This window comes from Musa acuminata, chromosome BXJ1-4, assembly GCF_036884655.1.
Source record: "Musa acuminata AAA Group cultivar baxijiao chromosome BXJ1-4, Cavendish_Baxijiao_AAA, whole genome shotgun sequence".
Lineage (NCBI taxonomy): Eukaryota > Viridiplantae > Streptophyta > Magnoliopsida > Zingiberales > Musaceae > Musa > Musa acuminata.
The window spans coordinates 10866985-10888739 of NC_088330.1; the positions used below are offsets into that span (position 1 = coordinate 10866985).

The window sequence follows — 21755 nt, forward strand, 5'->3', positions numbered from 1 at the left end:
GTAAATGGCTTGGAGGTTGATGCAGAGCTTTGAGATGACACCAATGAACATTGAAGTTTTGACTGATGTCATCCATTGAATTAGAGACTTCAATTTTTCAAGTTTTAATCTTCAGGTGAATGGTGAAAGTTGAAACTATGGGTGTAAAATCTTATACCAATTCTTTGACTATATGACATTCATTCAGACTTCAAAAAAAAAAAGATATGCCTGTCAATCATAATATCTGAATTGCTAATCAAAATGTCCCATGTCACCTTGTTTATTAACACCATTGTTTCAACAGTCACCTATTTTCATTCAAGTAATGTGGAATTTGATTTGGGGTTGTGCTCTTCTTATTTGTACCATGGTAAGTATATTTTATCTCACGTCGGTCAGGAGTATTTCGATCATAATAATATGATCTTATAATCACTAGTCATCTATATGGTAAAAATTATGTGGAACCATTCAAATCCCAATTTGAACTTATGAGTAAAAATTATGTATAGTGCTTGCACCAATATATACAGACAATGACTTACACAGGATTTATTTAATAACCAAAAATCCTAATTTGAACTTATATGAGTAATCTGTAGTCTTTCACCAATTTCTATTAGTTGCTACAGGATTAAGTTAACTTCAAAAAAGCATGATGAGAAACTATTAGCTTGATCACATCTTGATAAAGTAAATGGAAACAGAAAGCAGAGTGAAACCTGTGAGGCACCAATGAATTACCACATGAAATAATTATTATAAATTGTTCTGTTTTTATGTTTTACCCAAAGCATATCTTAAACAAAAGAGATCAAACAGAAAAGATAAGGTCCAATGTGGTGGAACACTGCAGAAAGAAGTTACCAGGAAGCATGAAGGTCACCTTTTGCTTTTGTTTATCCATCATCAGTCTTTCTTCTCTACCAATCATCCACAGTTCTTGTAAGTCATCTACCTTGCTTCCATGTTAACTCACTAAAATAATTCACTCATCATGATGGTTTCCAGTTGAAGAAGATACAAGGCAGTGGTCACAGTAAATTGGATATCACAATTCACAGTACTCAAATGAACTGGAAAATCAACCATACAATTTCACAACCGATGATTTTAATGAGCATTCACAGCTAAATTCAAGCATTAAACTTATTATATAATAGAATAGATTGTGACTTTATTTACAAGAACACAACATTTATAAGGGTGTAGCCAATTCATACATTTCATCACATACATAACCACACTTCATCTTCATGGACTCGAAGAGAGTGGCACCATTATGTTGGGTGAAACTACCTAACATACTATTTACAGTTTTTGATACCTCTGCTACTTGCTATGCAAGTATTATAAAGCTCCTGGAAACTAAATGAAGCTTCGGTGGTAAATTTACTAGCTGCGGGACTTTGAGTTTTTCCCTCTCTTCTGTTTTATTCCATTTTCCTTCTTCAGTTTGGGAATGAGCAAAACCAACAATTTTTTGCATCACCAGAGATACAACAAGAATATCACAGGACTAACTTATGTGCCCAAAGGCATTTCGGTTAATGAATGTGGATAAGATGCGATGGAGGTTGAGTCGATTGTGAAGAAGGGTGCAGATGCTCATCCTCTCTTTCCGATGCTGAAATAGAAGATTCTTGCATTTCCTGCAATGGAGAAACATTAGCTGACTTGAAGAAAAAGAAAGAAATTAGATGTTTAATCTATATCTAGAAAATGTAGCAAAATATTTTAAAAAAAATTACCTGCAGTTGTTGCCGTTGGTAAAATGTGGTAAGTGCTCTCAACATAACGTAGAGAGGTAGGATGATGCCAGCAATCCTCAAGAGCAACAGCTAGTTTTTGGTGAAAGTATAAGTCAACATCTGAGAAATAATATAACCTTTTTTTTGTATATATTATGAGTTCCAGTAAAGCCTTACTGTGAAAAGCGGGATCGAATACTGCTCAGCTCCACCCGCGATAAATGGGAGAGAATGGTGAAGAACCAAAATAACCATGACCTGGAAACAGAAGATTCCAATTTTCAACTGCCACCTCAAAAATAAGAGTTGGAATTTCATAAAAGGAAAGAAAAGCAACTCACTGTGGCAGCCACTATGCGGCAATACATTATGCTTCTAGCGTTTGAAGCTGCATGGTCATAGTAGCTGGATGCCAGAAAAGCACGGTCAGTTTGGGTCATTGTTATATATTGATGATTGTGGATATCCCGCCTTGAAATCTCCCAGTTTCCCCTAAATGGATCATATTTCAATCGTAAGATCATTTGGAACCCAAAAATTCACTGCATTTTAGTGAAAAAGGATCAGAGTGAGTACCTGAAATTCATAGGAGTAGTCCCATAAAGAAACAACTTAGGAGGGGCCGTATAACCTGGCTGAAATTGCTGGATCCATATTATAGCACGAGTGATGAGAGATTTAGTCAAACACTCTGCCACTTGAAATTGGAACGACTCGACCATGGATGCACATATGAAGGTTATGTATCAAGAAAACAATCACGAATTACCTGAAGGCATATCTCGCATGTGGTGTCACCTTTTTCGTTACACCACTTCTGCACACACTTGCGGTGAGCATACTGCAGGCAGTAAAAGATCTGATTAGAAGATATATTTTACTTTATAAAAGCAATCACTATTCAATATTAATGAGCAGATTTGTCTCAACTGAAGAAAGCTTCACCAATCTTGCTCATTAAATTGTGTTCAACCAGTAGCAACTTTCCCGTTAAGTCTTTCTGGACAAGCAGTAGTATGCACTCAGCATCTAATGCTTTTTCTACCAAAGTGAATTTTCAGTGTTACTGAATGACATCATGGGAAAATTTTGAATAAACAACAAGTTGGACATATTGAAAGCTTTTGTTCTATGCATCAGCTATGATGAGTTTATCTTTAGAAGTTATAGCTTAAAAGTGTCATTCTTTCTGGTCATTATTTGCAGTTTCGCACAACCAAAAATAAATGCCATGTAGAACAAGTTGTTGCTGATGATTTTGTTTAACACAATCCGATCAACTGCTTTTTAACATAGGAGGCAGTACCAAATGAAAATAGGAGCAACTGATATTATCGAGCTGCGAGCTAAACCAACAAGCGCATGATAAAATATTTGTAAAGAGAGATAAAGCACAAACGCAGAGCTATAGACATTCTCCATAAGACCACTGTTTCCATTCTCATTAAGCTAAACTTCAAATGCTGAATTGGAACATTTTGCAATCCCCTAAGAACACTGCCAATTATGTTATTATAGAAATATAATAGGAAACTGATCATTCGGTTCGTATATGATACCTAATAAACAAGCAACCTTCTCAGTTTGATGCAAGGAAGGCTACTTCACTACTCAGCTAATCAACCATTATACGAAAAAGAGTCAACACCTGAAAGTTAAATTACTAATTAAATTACATCATTCATGATCACATCAACAAAACTACTCTCGTAGTTAAAGTTCCAGAATCATGTTGAATGTTAATTAGTTAAACTAAAAAACTGCTGATGTTTCTTGTTGCACCTACCGTCCACCACCGAAGTGTTGACATCACTATCGGTATATAATCCCTGATACAATGAAGGATTTGCAACTAATAAAATAGTCTAGCAAAACTATCCATCTTAATTGCATCATACCGAGAAATAGACGTCAACATGGAGTTGTTCTACAGTTTAGGAAAAAAAGTATATTCCTTTTACCTTTAAGCTTCCACAGCAGGAACAGGGAATCTCCATGTTAGCATCCTCATCCTCATCCTGGCAGATTCGGCACTCGACCAATTTACCAGTGAACACCCCATCCCCAACATGTTTCTTCTTAGGAGAAAGATCAGTTTCCTTCTCCACTGTTGACAATGAAGCAATTGGTGTGTTTGACCCCTGATTTATCCTTCCTATGGCAGCTTCAAGGGTTGACTCCGTGAGCAAGCGGTCCACCAACAACACAAAATGGTCCCCCATTCACTTCATGATTACAGAGAAAGTAAGACAAAATCATCAAATAAATCCATATCCATTGAATAGACGATACTCGGCTAAAATCCAACAAATCAATTAAAGATTATTCTTTTGCAATTAGGTTTTCATGCTATAACTCGAAGAACGGACAGGAGGACTCGAGCTCATACAAGAGCAAGGATTGAACTGCTTTCAAGAATAGAAAGAAACCAAAAGAAGAACATATATAATATGAAACGAGGGCTCGATAGAACATGAAAAGCTTACAGAAAAAAGGGGCAAAGGCGGAAGCCAATCGAAATGGATCAATTTTCAAACGATAAGACATCAAGAAACGATAAACAAGAAAAATATGGATGAACATATAAGGTTTTGGAACGAATTTAATAGCTCTAATACCTGAGAACTTATGTGGATTCAGAGCTTTAACAACCCTAAGATTCCGACCATCAAAACAAGTAACTTAGTAACCCAGAAGCCAAAAAAGGAAGAAAAAAGATGGAAAATTTTCGAAAAGGAGACGCCTTTCTCCATAGACAAACAAAGAGAAACGTTCCAGAAAGAAGCGAAGGACCATCTAAACCCTCTACAACAACAACAACAGCATATGGATAGAAAGCAGAAAAGAAGCATAGCACCATGAAAGGAAGTAGCGACCATTACAGAACAGCCAAAACAAGCTAGAAAAGGGGGAAGCAATGAAAAAAAAGGTGGCAGCTTTTCTAAGAGTCTTCAAAGGTCTCACCTATCTCCTCAGGAGAATACCGGCAGCCGAAGAGAACAAGCAGGAAGACGAGGAGAAAGAAGGCTTATGAAGTGGTGTTTGGATACCTTCGAGTGAAGAGAATAGCATGGTGGGAGAAGGAAAGAAGGGGTTTAAGAAGGAAGCAATAGATGCAGTGCGGTGTTGAGTTCATACAGAAACAATTCAAAACCAAATCCTTTTCATTCAATCCAAATCCACTTCTCTCTCCCTCTCTCTCTCTCTCTCTCTCTCTCTCATATTCTTTGATCCAAGGACAAGATAGGTGCATTAACTTCTTCCATCAAATCATCCCACATCTACTGTACGATGAGGGTTGTAATATTTATATACATTGCAAGTAACAAAGTAGCTTCATTTTGGTGAAACCAGCCTTGGAAGTAAATCATAAGAACTCATAAAATTATCATGAAAATAAGCCAACTGAGACAATTTTTTCTTCTTTACAACAAACAAATAAAAATCACTGTGCTGTTTTGATGGCTACATCTCTCTTCTGTGCAGTCATTTTCCAAGCTCAGATCAGAGTATATCCATCCAAGGGATGTGGTCATCGTGGCTCACCTATGCAAGACCAAGAGGTTTGGGATTTTAATATGGCTGAGGTTGGTTTGGTTGGCAACCTCCCCTATCAAGTCACGGCTTTTAGGCCTCCTTGTGAGATGATGCACTTCCAATTTAAGCAATAGTGTATGGTGAAGGGGGCTCTCACGGCATTGGCACACCTCAGAGATCTTTGGGGATGGTGTCAGGGCTTTGTGGTTGACCAACCTGCCACCTCTCCCTTCAAAGGTTTTGGGTTCATGTTGGGAAACATCACATCACATCACAGTGCCTTGTTGAAGATGGAGAATAGGCATGTAGCCAAGTTTCTCCAATGCTAATTTAGATTCTCCCCCCAATAAAGCACAATGGTCATTGTCAAAATGTGGCCAGAAGCAAAGAATTACAACTCTTGACAAGAACTTCCTTTTCTGTTCATTGAACTAAGCCACAAAGTTTGACCAAATATCAAAAGATATTGTTTTTAGAGTGTAGGAAATATCAAATGAACTCCTTTTTTTTCATTTTTATTCATATAATATATTCATCAATTTTTATTTTTTATCAAACATACACACTATAATTATAGTACAGTTTTGTTCTTTAGAATTGATACCAATCAATGGATGACACATGAAGAAATAAATTTGATAGTTCCAAATTACACAATTTGTAAGTGCTAGTAAAGCATTAATACTTATCTTTTCGATAAGAAATTACATTGTATGATGTGGCGTTTCGTCGCTTCTTTATCCATATATTTTTTTTTTTATCGAACATTAGGATGATTATTTTTGGATATTGGAGAACAGGTGATAGACATCTAATGTTCTTTTTCCATTCTTAAATTGAATATATAATGTTTCATATTTATTCATAAAACATATGAATTAGACTTGCATTAATATAATGTTGGTCATGTATTGAAGCATCCAATTCTCACGTTTTCAACAAGAAATTACATGGCCTTCAGGTACAGAAACATTCTTTCTGGATAAACATGGATTCCATATGATGTGGCTTTGACTCAATTTTCTCTCTCCTCATGGGCAAATGATGTCGGCACAAATCTTCTATCATAAATCGATAAGAATGTTTGAGAAATGATCATCTTGGTCCACTGAGTCATTAGACAAGTCAAAGCAGCATACCAAGATTTTGCTGGTCAAACCTATTTGTCCCATGGTATAGTTTATCATGGACTCTTCATGGTCAAACCAGCAGCAGAAATTAATTGAGCAAGTCTAACTAGAAAAAATAAAAAAGACTCCCAAATCAGAGAGATTCATAGAACACCAAAACCTTAAATTCTTCTCATTGACCTGATAAAGATACTCTGATCTCAAAGCAATTCTTTCCCTCCTCAGATCAACATGCAGTTCATGCTCAGAAGAGTGGAGTTACTGATGTTTCAAACCATAACAAAAGTCAAACCCTCGAGATGTTATTCAAAGTCAACCCTCAAAACTAAAAGAAGGGGAAATATATGGTGTTATAAATGGCTGTGATGACATGTCCACATCATGAGCATCGAATAGGCATCCAAAATAACAATGAAAAGTAGTGGTTGATCATTAGCTCTTCTAAATCATCATCTTTACATATCGAGGATTTAGATTTTTTCCAGACTGATGCTTAGGGAAGAGAATCTCTCAGAATGAGCCATTCAAGATGTGTACATGTTGGATAGCAAGCAATTCGCAATGTGTGATGTGTATGCTGCTGCAGTTTTTTGCATGCTCAGAAGAAGAGCCAACACTTGTGTCCTTAGGAATCCAATGCAAATCCTCCTTCATTGCTGATCGAAAGAATTCATCCAATCAAAATCATTTCGGCATTATTTCGGATCAGCTCTGATCAACACAACAATATCAAGTCCAAACTTTAGAAACTGATAGTGACTGCAGCAGATGCTCTCGAGCTAAGAGTTGCAGCAGAGCATGACCGGTTCACTGCAAGATAGATAGATTCATTTCATCTGCCAAACTATTGGCTTCACATACTGGTTGGCATTTAGTGCTTCCACAGAGAAAATAATGGTCTGTTGGATCGCCAAGTAGCCCAAAACTGTGAGGAACCTGAAGAAGATATGTGGCTAAGCAATGAAAGAGATTGTCATGACAGGATGGATCACAAGGCTATGTGGCTAAGCACAATCAGAAACCTTCTTTTGTTGATCGAGTGATTTGCTTGCGGTAGACAGAACCAGATGAGTTCTTCCTAAATGAGATTCTACTCTCGCATATTGATTCAGTAAAATGACAATATGATCCCCCATTAAACTCCTCATATCTTGGATCTCTGTCTCTTCAAGCTCTCTCACATCACTAGCAGTTTTAGAACTCTAATCCTTTCTCTGCTTCTGCTTTTGCTGTGCTGTGATTTCTTTTCTCTTCCTAATGATTAACTAAAAAAAATGGCGACAAAATCTCAGCTAGTTTATGGATCGTTGGTCTTCAAAGGTACCTAAGATTATCCTCAGCTGAGGATGAAGGAGAGGTACAGTTACAGATGTTGGGAAAGGACATTTATTGGGCAGAAGAAGTCCTACAAATCGAGGGATCCAAAGCTCAACTTGATGATATTATCTGAACCAGTCAGTTATGGTTATGGATCTTAGAAACACTGATAGATATCATATAATCATAGAAATATTTATCATATAAAATCAATAACTATATAGTTCCTCTAAGAACAAAACTATATGTATTGATCTTCTTCAAACTCTGCATTAAAGTCTTCTATCACACTACTAATAATAATATTTTACTTGAGAAAATTAAAAAGAATATACTGTTAGAGCTAGTCCCAGAAAATTTAGCAAAGGATAATTTTGGCAACCCAACAAAGATAATAAAACGAAAAGATAAAAACGATAAGAACACCGGATTTACATGGTTCGGTCAATTGACCTTGACCTACATCCACGGATGAAAGATGAGCAAATCACTACTATAAAAGAGGGACTATTATAAATACCTTAGGAAGATGTTCCTAGGCCATAAAACATCCGAAAATACTAAACAAGGAAAACTCAAACTATAAGCCCAAACTATTTAACTGAGTGCGGACTTAAACCCAAAGCAAACACTTGGATTTTTCTTGTGGTGCATCTGACTTCAAAGCCCAGACCCATATTTATAGTTTAAACAGGAGATACCAAACTTGATTTTCTTGATGTGGCACTACGTGCGATTTGCCAAAACTAACATATACATTAAAGTTGCCAAATAGTAATTAATACAAACAGAGATCTCAGCTAAGAAGAAAACCATGAATTCATCTCTCCAAAAAGCTCGATCGAGTTAAATATATCCATCCACTAAATGCTATGCGCATCTGGAATCATTTTTATATAGGTTTCAGTTGTGCTCGGATAAAGACTATAAGAATGACACACTTTGGAAGTCGTGTAAGAATTCTCTGTTGGACCCCTCTCTGCATCAATCCTGTAGTGACCGGAGAGATCATATCTGTTCTTTCCACCGTAACGCTGTCTTTGTCCCCGGTCACACTTACTGCACTACCAGCAGAATAAAATACTGATCATGATCATGACAAAGACTAGCAGTCATACTTCCATTATGTGCAAGAAGCAATCAAGATGGTCTTTGTGAGTCCAATCCATGTAATCACTTTGATCATATTATGCTGAAAGCTTGTTATCTCACTGAATCCTGTGAAGTAGCACGCATAGCTTGTAATCATGCATGTTCATTGCACTGTATCACACATTGTCACAATTGAAGTCACATCTATTATTTTTAGATATTTGTATGATTATTCATAGATATATTAAAAATTTTATATAAAATTATAGTAAGTTTTTTTATTAGAAATAATGTTGATGCAAGTGAATCTCCTGTTTATCTTAAACCATCTGTTTTGATCTATAAATAGATAAGATTTCCTAAAGATTATATATATAAAAGAAAGATTATAGAACTATTCTCATCTTTCCTTACTCAATATTTTATCAAGAGGAAAAAAAAATGAGTCTAATTTTTCCTGGAAATTAGTTTGTTTGGATTGAATGATTATACATTTACAGAAGAAGAAAAGTATTCTAAATGATATGGAAAGGTACACTACCTAATATTAATTTTTTTACATAATAATAACATAATTATAATTTTTATATGTACATATGCTTGCAGCATTTCCTCTTCTTATTATTGACTGGATGGTGTAGGCTCACAAGTAACCAACAAATTAAAAACAAATATGATTACCAAATATCATATATGGGCATGGCCTATATTGGATATGGGCCACAGTTGAATCGAAAGCAGTATATTAAGTTAGTGCATAAGATTTTTGTCAATATAAAATTTTAAAAAGATAAATAAGTCATCTATTTGTTGAATCTCGAATTTTGATGATGAAATCAATTGATAGTGTTTATGATTTAATCTACGTTTTGAGTGACGCATGAAGCTTCGATCATGGATATACAATTAAAACAGGAAGAATCATGTTGGGCCAGAGAAAAACATGTCAGAAGATTAGATGTCACGCCGAAGGATCAGTTGACGTATCGATAGAAGGCTTCGGGCCAAGAAAAGCGAATATTGCACTAAGAAAATTAGAGTTGCAGAAGTCAACTGGCTGATTGGGTAATAGGCCACAAGAGAGGACGATGCACCGAAGAATCGGACGAAGAGTCGATGAACCAATGACATACCGGATACAATTTGATTAGCTTAGTAGTAATTGTCTAGATCGAAGTGAGTTTTAAGTATGCATGATTAACTATGATAGTAAGACATAAAGCAAAATGAAGTCCCGGAGTCAAAAACATGATTTCGTTGGGAGTTCGAGAGTTCATTAGAAGTCCAAACGTTCGTCGAAAGTTCTATCGGAATTGATCGAGAAGTTCAGGAGCTTGCCAAAGAAGCTCATTGGAACTCGCCAAGAAGATCGTCGTGAAGTCCAAGAGCTTGCCGGGAGTCCGCTGGAACATTGCCGAGAGATCGTCGGAAGTTCGTTGGAAGCTCGCCGGAAGAAATCTAGACTTACGGACTTATTTAACTTAGTAAATATTTTAAATTTCATAGTTAGCATATAATTGAGATTATAATTGGGTCAACCCAATTAGGGGCTAGTTGGGCCCATGTATAGACTATGTTGGGCCAAGTGAAAGGCCTAAACAGTGACCCAATAGGTGACACCGTCGTGGCACAGTCTTCGAGACTATATCAGGTGATGGTACCGCCCAGACACAGGCGATGGTACCATCCAGTGGTAGGGTGTCAAGCGGTGGTACCACCAGATTGGGCAGTGGCACCGTCCAATGTTAGTGTTGTAGGCGGTGGTATTACCAGGATCCGGGAAACCCGGGATGAGACATTTTTAGGCTCTAAGTTTAAATCAACTTGAGGCCTATAAATATCCCTTTTATCCCTAATTAACAAACATACAACTAATAGCAAAAAGGGAAAGAAAATGCTATTGTAATTGTGTGTGAACTCCTCTCAAAACTCTAAGTATTATTGTAGTTTGAGAGAGGAGTAAGGGGGGTTGTAAAGGTTCTCTCCTGAACTTATCAAAAAGAGAATCGAGTTGTAAGAGTGGTTGATCTTCACCCATTAAAGGAAGATCGATAGTGGATGTCGGTGGCCTCGACGGAAGAGGAATCGGTGGAGTGGATATAGGTCACGACGACCGAACCACTATAAAAATCTGGTTTGCATTTCTTTTAAGCAACTTACTTTAATTGCAAACTGCTTTCTTATTGCTTTCACTATACTCCCTTATGCTTCCAAGTTAAAATCTTTCCAAAATGGGTTTTATCGTATGAAGAATTTTTAAACCGATGCAATTTTATCTGTTGCATTAATTCACCACCCCCCCCCCCCCTCTTAGTGCTGACTCGTTCCTAATAATTGGTATCAGAGCCTGATTTTTCTCACTCTCTCATTTGTCCTCCCATGTTCAATGGGATGCGTATTGGAAAACTCAAATGAGAGTTTTCTTGCTTTCTTTGGATTTGAATTTATGAAATATTATCGAAAACGGTTTTCAAAAGGCCTTCTCTTCCAATGAACCATTGGAATGATTTGGAGAAGAAAACTTTTTCTTTAAATGCTAGAGCTATGAATGCTCTATTTTGCGTCTTAGATAAAAATGAATTCAATCAGGTTTCTATTTATGAAACAACATTCGAGATTTGACACACACTAGAAGTAACTCATAAAGGCACGAATATAGTAAAAGAGTATAGAATAAATCTTTTGATTCATGATTTTAAATTATTTTGAATGGAACCAAGTGAGACTATTAGAGACATATACACCTGTTTTACGGATGTCGTCAATAGTCTAAAAGCTCTTGGTAAAAATTTTTCGAATCTTAAACTTATGAATAAAGTTTTACGATCACTTTTTAAAAATTAGGATTCGAAAGTAAATACAATACAATAGGCAAAAGATCTCAATAATTTTTTACTTGAAGAACTTTTTGGTTCATTGATGACTTATAAAATGGCACGCAATGCACATAAACAACTCGAGAATAACCTTTCAAAGAACATGAAGGATTTTGCACTTAGAACAAAAAGGGATCACTCGAGCGAAAGCTTAAGTGATGATGAACTTAAACTTCTCACAATAAAGTTTAAAAAGTTTTTAAAACAAGAATCAAATAATAAAAATAAACTTAAAAAGAATGCAACTACTTGCTATGAACACAAGAAGAAGGAAGCACTTTGGGATAAATCAAGCTCATCCAATGACGATGAGCAAACCGATGAAGACAAAACGACGAACTTCACCTTAACGGCTCTCGACGATAAGGTAAATGACTCACCCGAAACCCCCTTAATTTATTTTGAAATTACTTGATGCATTTCATATGTTGCTTTTAAATTAGTTAGTAAAAAATATTAAATAAATAAATAAAATGGGATCATGCTTTTTTTTATAGATAATTTTGAAAATGATAATGGCAATCGCATGTTTTATAAAAATATAATTAAATATTAGATTTAAATCTAATGATTAATCCTATGTATGTTTTTAAGAAAAAAATAATGTGTATCTAAATTGATGATTTTCGACTTTGATTGAAAATGCTTAATGAAATCATGCTCGATGGTTTTTATGACAAAATTTACTTTTCGATCTTAAACGTTGATACATATTTTATTTGGCATAAAAAAACAAAGGCATGCTTATACGAAACAAACAACTTCAAATAAAACGGGAATACATTTTCCATCTCTATCTTTTTTATTTTTCGATAAAAGATTATTGAACCCATGTATATTATGCTTTTGTGAATCTCTTAAACTATGAAAATGATTTGATGAATTTGAATGAGTTTTATCGAGACTTATAACATGAAATCTTTTATGAATCAAGATAAATCTTTTGTGATCTCCTATTCTTCTTCTTGTCATTTACTAAAGAAAAGAATTTTATAGATGAATCATGAATTTTTCAAAATTATAACTATTTTTTTAATTGAGACATTATGCATGAATTAAGTTCTCATGTGAATCTATCCATGTTGCCTTCATTGAATTTTTCAAAGAATAATTTTGATGATGATTTTGGATCTATTTTTATATGACTAATGATATGATATATCCAACTAAATCATTTATCGTATTTACGACTTGTGATATATTTAACATGAAACATCTTTCTTGATGCACATTTGATTCACTCTTTTAAGAGAATATTTATCAAATCGTGATAAGATAAGATTCTCTTTATATGAATCAAGATTTTTTTTCATGATCTGCTAAGAATTCTTTTCATTATTTATTTAAGAAGATATTTGTTAAAATGAATCATGGTGTCTCTTGATTTCTCAGAATTATAACTTGAGAATTCTTTTTATAAATCAAGATTAAATGACTCACCCGAAACCCCCTTAATTTATTTTGAAATTACTTGATGCATTTCATATGTTGCTTTTAAATTAGTTAGTAAAAAATATTAAATAAATAAATAAAATGGGATCATGTTTTTTTTTTAGATAATTTTGAAAATGATAATGACAATCGCATGTTTTATGAAAATACAACAAAATGTTAGATTTAAATCTAATGATTAATCCTATGTATGTTTTTAAGAAAAAATAATGTGTATCTAAATTGATGATTTCCGACTTTGATTGAAAATGCTCAATGAAATCATGCTTGATGGTTTTTATGACAAAATTTACTTTTTGATCCTAAACGTTAATGCATATTTTTATTTGGCATAAAAAGATAAAGGCATGCTTATATGAAACAAACAACTTCAAATAAAACACATAAAAGGGAATACATTTTCATCTTTCTTGATGCACGTATGATTCACTCTTTTAAGAGAATATTTATCAAATCGTGATAAGATAAGATTCTCTTTATATGAATCAAGATTTTCTTTCATGATATGCTAAAAATTCTTTTCGTTATTTATTTAAGAGGAGATTTGTTAAAATGAATCATGGTATCTCTTAGATTTCTCAGAATTATAACTTGAGAATTCTTTTTATAAATCAAGATTATTTACTATGATTCTTTCTTTTTGCTATTTAAGTTATCCAAAAAGATATTCACAATTTATCTTCATTATTTGTGTATCTCATCATCAAAATTCTCTTAATATTTTTCATGTGATGATATGAAATTATGCATTAAATACTCATGAATTTATTTTAATGCATACAAATGAGAAGTTATAATCATGCATAGTTGGATGTAATGTAATTTGATATTTTGATACCATCATGATTTGAATTATTTATGATTTGGAATAATGCATGCAATACTATTGTTGCTAAAATGATGTATCATGAATGCTTGAGTATCATATATGATATGCCCATAGTAATGATTTATTTTTGGTATCATACATGAAGGATGAAATGTAAGGTTTCGAAATTGTGCATGTTTTAATTTAAAACTATAATGATGCACAAATATATTAAAATAATATTGATACTTTACCTTTGTCATGATTTAAAAATTATTGTAAAGGGAAAAAGAATTACAAAATTATTTTCTTCCCTTCTTTTTGATAATGACAAAGGGGGAGAAAGAACTAGCTTGCACGTTCTAAAATGATGTAAAATTTGTTAGCTTGCATGGTGTAAAATTTGTTTAACTTGCTTGATGTAAAACTTGCTATCTATCTAGCTTACATATTTAAAACTTGCTAGCTTGCATAATTCAAGAAGATGCAAAAATATGTTATCTTGCACAATGCAAAGAAAAGCAAACTTGTTAACTAACATCACCAAAAATTACTAACTTGTCTATCTTAAGAAGTAAAAATGCAAATCTGTAAAATTTGCAATATTGTATATCTTTTATGATGATCTAGTGATTATGTGTGTTCTAAAGTGATGGGAAAGTTGTTAAATTGCTAAGCTTGTATATCTAAAACACTTGAACTTCTCCTTTTTGTTGATGACAAAAGGGGAGATGTATGATGTTATGCATGATTTTATGATGATGTGTTGCAAATATTCATGATGAAATTTGCTTTGACTTGAATTCAGTTTGAACTCAAGGTTCTATCGATGTGGTATATTGAAAAGGGGTGTTAAGTTTAACTTCATCATCAATCTGTTGTCATCATCAAAAAGGGGGAGATTGTTGAATTTCGGATTTTGATGATGAAATCAATTGATAGTGTTTATAATTTGACTTACGTTTTAAGTGATGCAGGAAACTTCGATCAGGGATAGATAATTAAAGCGGGAAGAATCATGTTGGGCCAAAAAAAAACATGTCAAAAGATTGGACGTTGCGTCGAAAAATCGATTGACATATCGACAGAAGACTTCAAGCCATGAGTAAAATTCTAAGAACAATCAAGACAAAAGAACTTATATTGGATCTCATATCGAATGATTTATAAAGCAAAATGAAGGGATCAATTTCAAGCTCACAGGTAGGATCACACAGGTAGGATCACCTCTTGACCAGGAAATGAAAGATCCAAAGTTTTGTGATTGCTATGTTTGTTGAGGTCCACTGGTTCTCAAAGACCCTGATTAGAACATCAAGCCTACAATCCCTTTATCCTAAATCTCTTGAACCCCAGCTTCAGACTCCCACAAAAGAGCTTGTCGGGTCTTTAAAGAGCCAAGGAACCATTCACAAGCTCTTTGTTTTTTGTCATAGCTACTTTATGCTGAGATCGATAACTAGATTCAGCAAGGTCAGAAGCAGCCACCATACCATCATCTTCATCCTCTACTGCCACTGTTTGGATGAAGAAGCCACAGTTGAGATTTTGATGTGAACCAAAAACAAAAGGAGAGAGAAAGAATTGTAGAGCAGCCATGTTGTAATGATCTTCGTTCAGGTCCCATGAACAGTGTTCTACTTTCTTTTTCAGCCATTTTTCCTGATAAATGAATAGTTTTAGATGCGTAATTGATGGATGGCATGAACACAGCCTTCCTTATGTCGTCTCAGTGTTTCCCTGATATCAAATATACAAGTTCAGATAAATAATTGATGGGTGGCGTGAACCAGGCCTCCTCACCACTGACACAAGATAAGTGTTCGTGACATGATATGATACGATAGCTCATGTCTTTTTCATCGCAAGTGTCTTGATATCAAGATAGATTTTTCTTGTTTTTGGACTAGGCCAGATGTTGAAACCCATGTTTCTACATGGACAATGGAGATGAGGTATATTCTCCTTCCTTCCCTATGTTATCAAGATACTGACGAAGCAGAGAGAGAGAGAGAGAGAGAGAGAGAGAGAGAACTATTTATTACACAGTACTTGGAAACTCGGAAATGTTGCGGTGATGGTGGAGCATATGCGGAGAATCACACCAAATTATGGCTCTTCCCAATGCCTAATGTGGCGGGAACCCCCATTTCTCGTTGTCCGAATAACTGTCTCTTGTTCCTCATGTCAAAACTATTGCGTTAGCCTTCCGTGCCTACTCGCTTTTCTACCTGCCCTCCTCGTCGACGACCCAGGCAGTGGGTCTTGCAACTTCTGTCCAATAAAGAGACAGGTGGACCGTGGGTACGAACACCAAGTGGGTCGCAGAAGTGTCACTTTTCCCGCTTTAGTCCCATTTTTGGTGGGGCCCGACTCGATCTCTGCCGTCTCCGCCACCATGCCCTGTGGTCCCACCGTGGCGGCTTATCGAGACCGTTGTTCTTCTATGAGAAAAGAGATCACAGCCGTTAATTCGATTCATGCCTCGGCCCGCCCGCTTGACGGGGTTGCGGAATTTGAGATACTACTCTTCATCAAGCAATCGAACATAACCCACCAAAATTATTCCATCAGGAATACAAGTCGTGTCCACGAAGACCAAGCGTCGACTTTAAACATGGAGAGATTGCTTGTTCCTGTCGGGAAGTGATAGAGGATCCAGCCCCGACCTCTTTATATTCATCGCTCCTACGCGCCACTCGGCTTCGTCTTCCTCCACAAGCCCTAATCGAAGCCCTAATTTTTGAACAAATTATCCAAGAAAAGGAGAGATTTTTCTCAGCCCTTCCTTTTATTATATTGCGATACCAGTCGGGGAAAGAATTCTCGTGTTCTTCCCCCCTGGTCTATCTTATTGGACCAAAAGTCAGATCTTTTTGCTCCCTTGTCGAAGCCTATAAGATGCAGGACGCTTGCACTCGAACTGTGGATGTAGCTATCCCCTTGCCCCACCTCCTCAAGCCCGACTTGGAGCCGCCCCCCTCGCCCTCGCCGTTGGCCACCATGGCGCCGTCCCAAGATGAGCTAAAGCGCGTGGCTGCCCACCGGGCTGTCGAGCTGGTAGAGTCCGGCATGGTCATCGGCCTGGGCACCGGCTCCACCGCCGCCCACGCCCTCGACCGCATCGGCGACCTCATCCGCAGCGGCGCCCTCCGCGATGTCGTCGGCATCCCGACCTCGGAGTGGGCCGCCGCCCGCGCCGCCGCCGCCGGCATCCCTCTCTCCGATCTCAATGCCCACCCCGTGGTCGACCTATCCATCGACGGCGCCGACGAGGTCGACCCCGCCCTCAACCTCGTCAAGGGCCGGGGCGGGTCTCTCCTCCGGGAGAAGATGGTGGAGGGCACCAGCCGGCGCTTCGTGGTCATCGTCGACGACTCGAAGCTGGTTCCTCGCCTCGCGGCCAGCGGCCTCGCCGTCCCCGTGGAGATCATCCCCTTCGGCTGGGCCCTCACTCTCCGCCGACTACAGAGCTTGTTCGACGGCGTGTCGGGCTTCAATCTCAAGCTCAGGACCGCCTCCATCAACGCCAAAGCCACCACCTTTGACGAGAAGGGGTGGGACTCGGAGCCATTCGTGACTGACAACAAGAACTACATCGCGGATTTGTTCTTCGAGAATGGGATCCATGGCGACCTGAGAGTGATCAGCGATGCGATCCTGAGGATTACCGGAGTGGTGGAGCATGGGTTGTTCCTCGGATTGGCGTCGTCGGTGGTGGTGGCACAGAAGGATGGGGTGGTGGTGGTGAAGGACAAGGAGGCGACATCGAATGGGATGTGAGAACAATTCTTTGTTAATCTTTGTGTTGTGTTGTGTTGTGTTAGTTAATTATTATTCTTTTTTTTTTTGGTATAAAGATAACAGACGAAGAAGATAAAATATTAATTAAATTAATTACTATTTAAAAGAATATGTCAATTAAGAATAAATTAATTTTTATTTTGAAAGAATGAACTCAAATTGTTTTGGGTAGAGAATAATATATAGAAATGGTAAATGCGAAGGGGATGTAACAAAGATGTTATAGTCAAATGTTGATGAGAATTTAGGTGACGGATAGTGTGATATTATTTACTCATTTATTGTGCTACTAACTCAATAATTACTAATAATGGACGCTATATTTGTTGTGTTTCATCTAAGATGAATGTAAGAGATATTTAACTGATGCTTTATTATTTATGTCTCGAATGATGAATTCATTATCTCTTGAATAAATATTATATTATATACGAAGGTATTTTTGGTGTATTATGTCCCTTAATATTTATTTATCTTAGGTGGATATATTATGTGGGTGTTTTAGTTTTATCTCTTAAAGATTGATCATGTATCGAAGCTACAACATATTAGACTAAAGATTTCTTTATTTGTATTGTGAATATTAGCAACATGATAGTTGATGCTTCTTTATGTTGAGAGAAAGATCAAAATAACAAGTTTAATATTTATCCAATTTTTTTTATTATTATTACTCACTTGATCTATTCTTAAATAGAAAATAGTGTAGTCAACGGATAATAATTGAATTTTTCAATATTATCTTTTCGATGGATGAAGGATGATAGAGATTACGTTAGCCGAAGGATGATTACTACTGATTCCAAGACGCAAAGGTAACCATTCTACAATACTATTGATTGATTGTAATTTGAACCCTATTATTTTTTAATCATATAAGACTAAATTGTGATTAATGTCTTGATCAAAGATTATATTTGTTCAAAATGAGTTTGATATTGGTTACAATAATTTGCTTTTTAGTTCCGGAGGATACTGTAGATAGTTAATTCTAAATTTTTTTCTTTGTTTACTTGTGAGACTACGCCATCCATCCGATGTCAACAATAAAAAGAGGAAATGTTGCGAGTATACGTAAATATAAAAATTATAATCATGTTATTATTATGGGAAAAATATAATATAAGATAGTGTACCTTTCGATATAATTTAGAATAGTTTTCGATAGTCTACCAAATGTATAATCATTCAATCCAAATAAACTAATTTGTAGGAAAAACTAAACTCATAGAAATATGATAATAGTTCTATAATCTTTCTTCTATATATATAATCTTTAGAAAATCTTATGATCAAAGTGTTAGTGAACAAATGTATCGTGGCTAATGAGTCAGCACGGCCTGATCCACGGGTCGATGTCGGGAATCTTCTATCGGTTGAGCCGGATGCCGAGGTTGACTGGGCCCTCGCGACAGGGTGTTGATCAACGTTCCCTGGTGTGCCGATCCGAGCGTCGTGTATGTCGAGTTGCGTCTCTCCTTCTCCGGGGTGGTTGATAGCTCGTCTTTGTAAGGTGGCTGCGCCCTCGGGAAGTAGTGCTGGTTGGCGTTGGTCGGGATCCGGGCTGATTGACTATTCTCCTTCGTGCACTGGATGGCGATTCCCGGGTGGTTGGCAGCTTGCCTTCATGAGGTGGCCGCGTTTTCCTGCAAAAATGACCCTCGACGAGGCCCATCCGACGAGCAAGTTAGTAACGAGAGGGATTGCTTTCCTTTTTCCCTTTTTGTTTTCTGCCTCTCCCCTGGCCAAAGGCTGGCCAGGGGTTTTATACTATGGCGCGAGGGTTGATGGTGCGTCGATTCGACGTCGCCGCTAACCCCCGAGGGATGGGACGACCCTTCTGACCGATCATCGTTTCGGGATGTGCAGAGCGACGTCAGATGGCACCGCCCCGAGCTCCCGGGACGGGACGTGTGGCGTAGGACTCTGACTTGGCATGCTGTGTCGGCTGTGACGTGTTCATGCTGTCAAAATATACTATATCACAAAACAAATAGTTTAGGATAAACAGGAAATTCACTCCCATCAAGATCATTCCTAATAAAAAAAAATTTATTCTAACTTTATGTGAAAATTTTAATATACATGTCATAACCATATAAATATCTAAAAATAATAGATGTGACTTCTACTAAGATGACAATGTGTGATACAGTGCAATGAACATGCATGATTACAAGCTATGCGTGCAACTTTGATTGCTTCTTGCACATAAGATTTTTGAATTTTCTTAATTTAATTGAGGATTTTGCTTTGTGCATAGCTTAATAGAGGGAAAAGCATCGACCAAGTACAACGACATCCGGCAAAGATCGGGACGGCACCACCCGAGTACAACATTGTCTCGCGAAGATTGAGACAGTAATGTCTCGCAAACATCGGAACAACACCAACCAAGTACAGCGCCGTCCCGTAGAGATCGGGACGACACCGACCAAGTACAGTGCCATCCTGTAAAGATCAGGATGGCACCACTCGAGTGCAGTGCCGTCTCATGAAGATCGGGACAGCGTCGACCAAGTACAACGCCCATTGGGTCGGCAACTATAAATATGACAAGTACGGTTGGTCCCCAAGCATAGGGATAAAAACCAGTCACGGGGCCGACGAGAGGGGGATTGATTCTTGGGCCATTTTTCACCCAGTCATAACAAAATCTTCGGAGGGGTCGAAGTTGGGAGTCCCCTTCCCGACCCCGACCTGTGTACAGGGACAAATGATAGGGAGGAAGGCCCACGACGACGAACGTCGCCTCGTCGCCCAAGCGACGGTTGAGCCTGAGGCCAATGCCCATGCACAGTGTGCGAAGCCTCCAACACCCTCGCTCCGGCAATCCCGAGCCTGACACACTATCATTCGACTCGGCATACTCCCTCTGGGCATAACTGTGATCAGTGAACCGACGTATAGATGAGGTTCAGCGAGAGTTTCATAAGTCTAAAGAGGAGCTTGGCGAGTCCTCTTTAGGAGGATCACCTATTACACCTGAAATTTAGGCCATGCCAATTCCTCCAAGCTTCCGTCTCCATGTTCTCGAAGCCTATGACGGTAGCTCCGACCCGACAGAACATGTCGCCACCTTTCGAACCCAGATGGCCCTATACGACACTTTGGATGCCCTCATGTGTAGGGCATTCCCCACCTCGCTCTTAGGCCCAGCTTGAATGTGGTACAGTCGACTCAGACTGGCCTCGATCGCCTCCTTTGACCAGTTGGCCAAGGAGTTTGAGCTCAATTTCCTGGCCAGCGTGCGACCGAAGTCGTCCGCAGCTCTGCTCCTCGGTCTCAGCCAAAAGGACAACAAGTCCCTTTTCTCATTTTGTGACTCCCTTTGCCACTGAAATTTGGGGGCTGCCCAATGCTCATCTCTCTTTGATAATGCATGCATTCTTAATGGGACTCCGGCCTTCCAGATTCTTTTGGTCGCTGGTCGAGCGGTTGCCGACGTCTATCCCTGAAATGCTTTAGTGTGCTAACCAATTCGTAGCCGCCGAAGCATTGATGGCGGGAAAGCGTGAGGAGCATAAGAGGCCGCGAGTAGAACCAACCCGAGAGCAAGCCCCGGCGTCGCCAAGAAGGAGGATCGACCAACCCAATGCACCACTCCCGAGGCCCCCACTCCCGCCTTTGAATTCCTCCGGGATGGAGATATTCTTGCATATCATGGAGAAGGGACTCTTGAAGGCCCCTAATCCGATGAAGGCACCACACGAGCTCAGAGACCGCTCGAAGTATTACTGGTTTCATCGCAACTATGGACACGACATCGAGGAGTGTCGCGACCCGAAAAACCAGATCGAAGAACTCATACGCTGGGGGCACCTAGGTCACTACATTAGGAGGTTGAGCGAATTGTCGCCCCGTCCTTCGGGTCCAGTCGAAAAGTAAATTGATGTGATCAGCGGCGATTTGGCATTAGGGGGAGATAACATGGTGAGGCAGAAGGCTTATGCCCGTGCAACCATTGAAAAACACCCGAGGTAACCCCAAGTGCCCGAGATCACCT

The 21755-nt window shown here is 37.9% G+C and overlaps 2 protein-coding genes across 2 annotated transcripts; one reads left to right on the forward strand and one right to left on the reverse strand.

Moving 5' to 3' along the window:
* Positions 1-1113: 1113 nt before the first annotated feature.
* Positions 1114-4947, reverse strand: LOC103981359 (uncharacterized). Its single transcript, XM_009398074.3, has 8 exons — positions 4698-4947; positions 3695-3958; positions 2503-2574; positions 2310-2377; positions 2075-2225; positions 1911-1991; positions 1734-1823; positions 1114-1634 (listed from the first exon to the last, which is right to left on the reverse strand). The coding sequence occupies exons 2-8, from the start codon at positions 3953-3955 to the stop codon at positions 1530-1532; spliced, it is 828 nt and encodes a 275-aa protein (XP_009396349.2). The 5' UTR covers positions 3956-3958; positions 4698-4947; the 3' UTR covers positions 1114-1529.
* Positions 4948-16522: 11575 nt separating this feature from the next.
* Positions 16523-18001, forward strand: LOC135648521 (probable ribose-5-phosphate isomerase 1). Its single transcript, XM_065166282.1, has one exon. The coding sequence runs from the start codon at positions 16847-16849 to the stop codon at positions 17726-17728; it is 882 nt and encodes a 293-aa protein (XP_065022354.1). The 5' UTR covers positions 16523-16846; the 3' UTR covers positions 17729-18001.
* Positions 18002-21755: the final 3754 nt, after the last annotated feature.

What these genes read in the sequence shown, in the direction of transcription:
- LOC103981359 (XM_009398074.3), bottom strand. Translation starts at nt 3,955, where the DNA reads ATGGGGGACCATTTTGTGTTGTTGGTGGACCGCTTGCTCACGGAGTCA. An exon ending in CCTGCTGTGGAAGCTTAAAG is followed by an intron (nt 2,575 to 3,694) that starts GTAAAAGGAATA and finishes TACTGCCTGCAG; the next exon opens with TATGCTCACCGCAAGTGTGT. An exon ending in ACTACTCCTATGAATTTCAG is followed by an intron (nt 2,226 to 2,309) that starts GTACTCACTCTG and finishes TGATCCATTTAG; the next exon opens with GGGAAACTGGGAGATTTCAA.
- LOC135648521 (XM_065166282.1), top strand. Translation starts at nt 16,847, where the DNA reads ATGCAGGACGCTTGCACTCGAACTGTGGATGTAGCTATCCCCTTGCCC.